The following is an 8,811-nucleotide window of genomic DNA, read 5'->3' on the forward strand; positions in this document are numbered from 1 at the left end:
TTGTAAATTCTTGTAAGCAAGTAGGCGGGAGAGGCAAACAAATCTTGAGAAATGGATGACATCCCATGTTTTGGGGTTTTTTACAGAAACGAAAAACGAGTAGCTGAAAAAGGGAAAATTTTCCGTGGAACCGTGGTATGGGCCTAGCTAACCCATACCAACGGTTCTTGAATGACAAACCTGTTTTCGTTTTCGTAGAAACTCTAAAAGGTAAAAAACCTAGTACGTCAGCGCGTATAACAAGTCAAGAGAAGGTTTAGCCCCTGAAATCACGAGAACTTGGGCCTTTGAAAAGCTCTGGATATAGCCAGATAAAAAATAAAATAAAATCAGATCTCTTTAGCGCCTTAACGGCGCCTTACCGGAGCGAGTCATTTGTTGCGACTCTCAAAAAAAATTTAGAAACTTAGTGCAGGGTTATAGCGCGCGCAACCCTTTAAAAGATTTAAGGATCAAATTTAACTTGAGCGATCCACCTCAATTCTAATTGAAAATAAGTGCTTTTTCAACCATTTATCATTAAAATTGTTTATTGTTTTCAAAATGGAGTTCATTAATATCGCAATCAAATAGTCACGTCGACCCACGAGCCAATGGCATTTAATTGACGCGCTGAAAATGTTAGTGTTTTCAGTCCGCTAACCTTTCCATAAATTTAAACAAGCTCTCCCAAAAGCTAAAAGGAATAACGGTAACATGGAGCAGGGTAGCTTAAGGGTTGGTTTTCAAGTTAGTAACTGGGTTTTATTAAAATACGATCCAACTCACATAACTCTTAATTATAACTTGGCTGTATTTATGAGCCCATGAGCGCCTTAGAAAAAAGCCAAAATTTCCATGAAAACACGATCGACGAACCATCAGTTTTTCTACCCAAAAACCAAGTTATATTCTACCAAGGAATTTACTATAAAAAGGCCTAGAAAAGCGTCCGGTGCGCGCGCGATAGTCGACAATCCCCCCTCATGGGTGGGGGGAGGCTGGAAACCAAGGCGGGATTTAATATTTTATCTTACTCCATATTTTCCACCACCCATCTCTTTTACCTTTTCGTTAAGCCTTGGTTTGGTTTTTGGAACTCACATAATCGTAAGTATAGTACACTTGTTTCGATTTAGAAATAAATTATAGAACGAACGATTTTCACGTAGAGACACGTATTCAAAATCCATCAAGTTAGGTTCAAAACCTTTAACTAACTTGTTAATGCCAATTAAAAACCATTCCCAAACCGTTTCAGCACCGCTGGCAGCCTCCATTTTCTGTTAACTTTGCTCGAGGTTTTTTTGTCTATTCGGAATACGTCAATCGCGTCTGTATGACCTATCCCCACGGGATCCAATAGGAAAGCGCAGAGCAATGACGGACATGAAAGGGGTGGGGCTTATTTGTCCACTAACACCGGCGTTAGAGTAGAAGCGTAAAATCTAGTGACTTAGGCACTCTTATAGTAAATTAATTCCTGATTCTACAATGCCATGAAAAAGGTTAAACAAGATAGTACGTATTTGATGGAAGTACTATAATATCGAAATATTGCAACTAGTAAGTGTAACGCATGGAGATGTGAGTCGGTAATTTGCCGTCGGTATATTACCAGTAATTTACCAAATACCGAGTAAATTACCGTTTTATATCTTACCGCAATTTTACAATGGCAATTTACTGGTGAATAACGGCGGTTAATTACCAAACATTTTTATAACGCATTAAAAGTTCATTTTACACTTAAATGATCAATTATTTCTGTGTTTACTTCCAAAATGACTCACCAGACGCTATTCGCTAGTCAGTACTTACAAAGTTGCGCTAGAAATTAGTCTTCTAATAAATCTTTAGTTAGAGATCAGATTAGAAAGGCCGCGGCTGCCGCTTTGGTAGCAAAAGCCGCAAATACGTGTAAAGCAGTCAAAATAGTGCTCGCAATTAAACGTTGTTTAAAGTAACGGATTGTAAGCACGGGAAAATATAAATTACCAAAATTTACCAATTGAGTGGTAGCTTTTGTTTTCCCAAAATTTCAATCGGAAATTTATCGTTAAATTTAAAATTACCGGTTTTAAAAATTACGGTAATTTCACATATCTAGTAATGAATAAGACATGAGTTATTTGAACTTTTAAAGTAAATTGTAATAACGCGTGGTTCAGAATTATCTAGAGAACTTTAACTCGTTGAATTACGTTTTTGAGTACCTTCAGTCTTCAGAGCTGGTGTAATATTGGAAATAACGGGTTGAAAAAGTAAGTATACAGGGTGTATCTGAAATGGACGTAGGAGCGGAAGTATTTGGGTTCCTGGGGCAAATATAAGACGAAACTGTTCTATGACATTTTGTCGTACGCCAACCAGTGGCGTAGCGTGGAGGGGGCGGCCCGCCCCGGGCGGCAGCCCGGGCCCAAGGCCGGGGGCGGCAAAATGTCGCCGGTGAAGCGGGTAGAGTAGAGATCAATGTTTCATGACAGAACGTTTGACAAGTCAACAAACAACAATGACGTAAATTTTAAATTTGCGGCCCTTCCTGTGATTCGTCGTTGACGCTCTCAGCTTCTCGCCTCCCAAATGGGGGTTGAAATAACTATCTCTATTGCTATTTTACTAAGCTCTGGTTCGACCATAGGATAAATAAGTAGTCTCTCTAAATTAAAAGTGAATAGCCGAATTCATATTCCATACAAAAAACCAACCGCGCAGGGGAATGCCGCCATTCTTTTTATAACCCATTGCGCCAAACAATTCACACCACGAGGGAGGCCAGTCAGCTCGCGCACTCCATCTAGCGGGGAGGCAGTTTACCGAGAATGGTGGCCTTGCCCCTTACAATTATTCTTAGTAACAGACAAGTTCAGTAACACACAATTTTAATTTTTTAAATGCAAAATAACAAAAAAAAAATCAAAACAATATAAAAGAAATAATTCCCACAGGGGTGTTCAGTTTCGCGATAGTTTCGGAACGTCATTTCGATTGTGTTGTATATCGTTCAAATACTGTTGAATCTTCTAAAACTAAACATTTAGTACTTCGCTCAACTTTTGAACTAGTTTTTCTTTTTGAAAATGAAAAGAGTCAAAGAAAGCGGTGCGGAATACCGCAAGAAAAGGGGTAAGAAAGAAGCAGATGCGAAGAAGTCTCAAGGTGCATTACTGAAATATTTCAGTTCTAGTTCTGGTTTGAAAGCCATATTAACGACTTCGGCGGCATCCAGCAGCAGCGGAAGTGATTCCAATGTAAGTATATGATTTCTCCATCTAGAATCGTGCGTGGCGGTGGGCCGGTGGCCTAGAAATTCTAGCCTTAGCTTCTAGGCCACGCTGCCCACGCACGAATATTGGCCGGACTCCGGAGGACAATTCTAGGCTAGAATTGTCCTCCGGCCATTGGCCAATATTAATGGGAAATTGGGAATCATGGAATTCCTGTAAAATAACTTTATGCATTCAATGCATAACTTATTTACAGGCAGAAGAAAAAGACGTGCCTGCCGTCGAAGTTGGAAGTCGTTCTGGTGGTCCCACCACAGAGCAGGGTCAAGACGAAGTCGACTCACCAGAAGTACCTCAAACATCTAGTCACAAGCCTGCAGAAGAAGTGAACCTCGATGTTGCCAAAGAAGATATAATTGAAATCGAGCCTTCTGCTCCTTCCGAAGCCCATGATTTTAATCTCGACGACGACGATGTAGGTTGCTGGCCTTCTACTATGACCGACGAAGTCAGAACGCTTCTAGTACGTCGCGGATCTGACTCAGTACAGCACATAGATTGCAAATTTGCCGATGTTGTTCGCTCAGGGACTTCAACGAAAGGCGGTACCCGAAAACTAACCAGAGAGTGGTTCTACAAACCATTATCTAACGGTGAAAAGGTTCTCCGAACATGGATGGTGTACTCGCCTTTGAAACAATCCTTGTATTGTTTCTGTTGCAAGCTGTTTGGCAATTCCGGCTCGAACTTCGCATCAGAACAAAGATTCAACAAATGGTGTAAGCTAAATCCAAGAATCAGAAACCATGAGAACAGCCTGGACCATGAGCAGAGCTTCTTGAAATGGAAGGAGTTGGAAGTTCGCCTGAACCGTAAAGCAACCATCGATCACAAACAGCAAAAAGTTTTCGAAAGTGAGGAGAAGAAGTGGAGGGATATACTGTACCGGTTGATGAATATTATCCAGTTCTTAGACAAACAGAATCTGGCCTTCAGAGGACATCGAGAAGACATTCGAGGAGATGATAGTGGCAATCGCGGGAACTTTCTGGAGTTAGTGCACCTCCTAGCTAAATATGACCCTCTTCTAATGGAACACCTGACAAAGATAAAGCTGGGAGCAAGAGTCCCAGTTTCGTATCTATCTCCAGAAACCCAGAATGAATTTATAAACTTACTGGGACAGCAAGTTCGATCCACCATCATCCGTCGTATTCAAGAAGCTAAATATTATTCCGTAATCTTCGATAGTACACCAGACATCTCCCACAAAGACCAAATGAGCCAGGTTCTGCGATACGTACATATCGAAGGAGAAAAGGTCGCCGTGGTAGAATCTTTCATCGACTTCTTCGAACCAAAAGGAAAAAATGCAGAAGATCTCAGCAACGATATAATCGCGAAGATAACATCAGACGGACTGGACATACAGAATTTGAGAGGACAGGCTTATGACAACGCTGCCACAATGTCAGGGATCCACAATGGAGTTCAAGCCCGGATTAAAGCACTGAATCCGAAAGCCACATTCGTTGCATGCACAAACCACTCACTCAACTTGGCTGGGGTACACGCTGCTTCTGAATCAGTGAATTCCGTGACGTTTTTTGGAACTCTGGAGAAGCTGTTTGCCTTCTTTTCTGCATCAACTGCTCGGTGGAACGCTTTGGTTGCTGTCACAGGTCAAACAGTGAAACGAGTCACTGAAACGCGCTGGAGCGCTAGACATGAAGCTGTCAAGACGCTTAAAAATAAGTTTGAGAAAGTTTTTGAGGTACTCGAAGAATTGACGGATTCATCTCAAACTTCCGAAACAAGATCGGGAGCCAGTCTTCTTCTGACAGCCATGCAGTCATTCAACTTCCTTACTTTTCTTGGCTTTTGGGCTGCAGTGCTACCTGAAGTAGATGACGCACAGATTTACCTGCAGCAACGAGGACTGAGTGTGGATAAGTGTGCTCAGAAACTCTGCTTTTTAAAAGCTGTCCTAGTGGAAAGCAGAGACCGTTTCGTCCAAGCCGCAATCGACTTTGCTAAGACTCTCTGCGAAAAAGTCGGAATCGAACTCAAAACGAGAAGAATTCGCAGGAAAAAACGCATGCCTGGCGATGAATCCGCAGATGCAGCTTTGTCTCACGAGCAGGAACTCCGTCGAGAGGTGTTTGCATCATTTGACAAGATCATTCAAGAAATGACGACTCGATTTCAGCAAGTTCAAGAAATGGCGGACAAGTTCGGATTTTTGACGCCAGCGAAACTTTTGGACAAAAAGTACGAGTGTGATCTTTCCCATGTATTAGAAGACATCGACAAGGACGAGTTTCAGATCGAGCGGAAGCGTCTCCGGCAGTTTGTCGCCAGTTCTGAATCAGAGGAAGATATAAGGGGAAAAGGACCACTGGAGCTCCTCCAGTTCATTCAAAAACTGAATCTGGGTATTTCGGTTCCAAATATAGTCATCTTGATTCGTATATATTTGACTATGGCAATTAGTGTCGCTAGTTGTGAGAGAAGTTTTTCGAAGTTGAAACTAATCAAAAATTATCTCAGATCCACTATGAGCTCCACTAGACTATCAAACTTGGCTATATTGTCGATTGAACATGAATTGGCTGCAAATATTGATTTTGACAAAGTTATTTCTGACTTCGCTGCTCGTAAGGCCCGTAGAATCCGTTTGTAAAACCGCTGATCCTATTTTACCTTCAATAAAAGATACCTCATTGCCTGTGAAATGATGTCTCGAAATTTAATTTTAATTAGGTATTGAATGGGGGCGGCAAAATGGGTCTCCCGCCCCGGGCGCCGAGATGGCACGCTACGCCACTGACGCCAACCCATTTGGAAGTTACTTGAACCTAGCCCTTGCTAGTTTGCATAAATCACAGCATGTTGACTTCGTCTAAAACAGTAGGAATTAAGTTCAAGATAGGATGATTATTGCACATTAGTGGTTGCCAGCTAAAACAAAAAAATGCCTCATAGCCATAGAGTAAATTGTTAAGGAGTAGAAAGTTGTACAGTTGGTGACTCATAACGAACATCATTGTAAAACAACATGTTATGATTAGTTTGTTGAAAGAACTGACCGATACTAACGGGAAACTGACAGCGATAACGAGCGGAAACTAATAAGGAACACCGACATTTTGCTTCATTCTTCAAACAATCGAAAGGTTGTAAAAGCGTTCATTTTGGTTTGTGTACATGACTACATATCCGGCGACGTCTTGTTTCCATTAAATTAGTAAATTATTTTTTACATGCTTTAAAACACTTTGAACCTTTAAAAGAAGTACCTTTTTTACCGTTTTTAATAGCAATTTTCATAGAATAATTCTAAGGAGTAAGAATGTACATTTTCTTATGAGTACATTACATTGCATCTCGCATTGCACGTATGTCTCCTGTCGTTCTCAACGCTGGCAGATTGCTACCAGTTAGTAAACGTCATAAGTCTAAAGTTTTAGGGTGGTTTGCAATTTTTCTAAGGTTTAATAGTTTATTAATTTATTTGCGAAGTTTTTTCTTAGTTTTAAGTTAACCCTCCACTTTTGGTTTTTTTCTCAAATCTTCTTTTGTTTCATTTGCGGTCATCCGTTCGGTTTTTTTCTCTGTTATTACTTTTGGTGGCACCTCTTAATCAGTGTAGGCCAATCACGAGCCTTCCAACCCTTTCTTGAACAAGTTAGTAGTGTGTGACCTTGAGAAGGAATGCTAGGTTTTATGAAGCCCACTCCTAAGTACGATATTCAACATAGCGTACCTAATTTGTTACGGGTGAAGTTTCGGTTGAGGCACCAAGAAAAATGCCATTACTCCCTCACTGTAATTTTTTGGAGAAAGGAATGTTCCCTTTTTTGGTCACTTTGAACCATAAAAAATTTTAATTCATTTTCAACATTTAGGTTTCATCATTATTTGTTGATTTTTATAAGGGTTAAATTTTGCAAATTATGCATTTTACTGCTCAGTTTTAACAGGCGTTGCCCAACATCCCATCCCAAACATTCGCCCACTAACATTTATTCACGAATACCGATTTCGATAAGTTGCAACATTAACCTAATCTTTAAACTAAATGCAACCTTTCGATTGTTTGAAGAATGAAGCAAAATGTCGGTGTTCCTTATTAGTTTGCGCTACTTATCGCTTTCAGTTTACCGTTAGTTTCGGTCAGTTGTTTCAACACACTAAATCGTAACATGTTGTTTTACATTGATGTTCCTTTATGAGTCACCAACTGTACAACTTTCTACTCCTTAAAAATTTACAATAAACTCTATGGCTATGAGGCTTTCTTTCTTTTAGCTGGCAACCACTAATTTGCAATAATCATCCTATCTTGAACTTAATTCCTACTGTTTCAGACGAAGTCAACCCGCTGTGATTTATGCAAACTAGCAAGTGTTAGGTTCAAGTAACTTCCAAATGGGTTGGCGTACGACAAAATGTCAGAGAACAGTTTCGTCTTATATTGGCCCCAGGAACCCAAATACTTCCGCTCCTACGTCCATTTCAGATACACCCTGTATACAGGTAGTCGCTGTTTTTTGAAATTACATTACCTTAATTTTAAATATACAGCAAAACATTGTTTTTTATGTTAACGACTGTGGATAAAACAGCTAGGTTTTTATTTCTCTAACGGAAGTGCAGGATATGTTATTATTAATAGAACGTTGCTGTTTTCCGGGAAAAAAGTATTCTGCCTTGAAGAATACAGTAGTGTATAATTAAAAACACAGATAGTTACACTATTAAGTATGAATTTAACGTATATTTTACTGTATAATCCACCGTAAATTAAAGTTTTGCATACTATAATTTGAACATTAAGTACTTTACTTTAAACCTTGGAGCACTTTATTTTAAACCTTGAAACGCTTTAATTTAAACCTTGAAGCAATATAACCTAATCTTACCTAACCATGCTAAGCCTTTTGGAAAAGGCCCGCGTTTATTATGAAAGGACCCATATTAAAATAAAAATATTTTGTAAAGTCAGTGAATTGCTAATTTTAAAACCAATATTTTAACTTTGCAATTTCTTTTCTTCATTATAATTTCAACCTACTTACTTCTAAAACTGACCGAAAATGTACAAAACGTGTTAGGCGACATTCTTAAAAGCGTTATGCGACACTCTTAAAAGCGTTATGCGACACTCTTAAAGTTAAAAGCGTTATGTGACACTCTTGGAGTGGCGTCGCTAGGCCTTTTATGGGGGCTATAGCGCCCCCAAATTTCAAAGTTAGCCCCCTCAATAAAACCCGTACACTAACTTCTAAATCGTCGACTTTAGTTACAGTTAGAGAAATTTCGTCTTCAAAAACGTCGTTAGTGTCAAACTGTTCCAAGTTCTCGCACTTCCATGGATTTTCTTTTTTTAAATATGGTAGAGTAGATTAGGTCAAACGCGTTTCTGGTGCTCGAAAAACTCTTCGTGAAAAGAGATTATTAAATTTAACGAATACGTCTGTATCTACTGCTGGGATATTAGGGCCTCCAAAACCAATTTAATACCCGATGTATTTATACTAATTTATAACTTTCTGCCATTTTCAGAAGTTATTAAGTCGGTGAAAATGACCAACTTACCATG

The 8,811-nt window shown here is 39.6% G+C and overlaps 1 protein-coding gene across 1 annotated transcript; it reads left to right on the forward strand.

The window, feature by feature from the left end:
* The first annotated feature begins 1,763 nt into the window (after window positions 1-1,763).
* Window positions 1,764-5,889, forward strand: LOC149630930 (zinc finger MYM-type protein 1-like). Its single transcript, XM_089851138.1, has 4 exons — window positions 1,764-1,788; window positions 1,840-1,942; window positions 3,068-3,230; window positions 3,463-5,889. The coding sequence occupies exons 1-4, from the start codon at window positions 1,764-1,766 to the stop codon at window positions 5,887-5,889; spliced, it is 2,718 nt and encodes a 905-aa protein (XP_089707264.1).
* The last annotated feature ends 2,922 nt before the right edge of the window (window positions 5,890-8,811 follow it).

Source organism: Phalangium opilio, unplaced genomic scaffold, assembly GCF_054372755.1.
Source record: "Phalangium opilio isolate 3A_F unplaced genomic scaffold, DU_Popi_V2 ptg000101l_1, whole genome shotgun sequence".
NCBI classification, from domain to species: Eukaryota; Metazoa; Arthropoda; class Arachnida; order Opiliones; family Phalangiidae; genus Phalangium; species Phalangium opilio.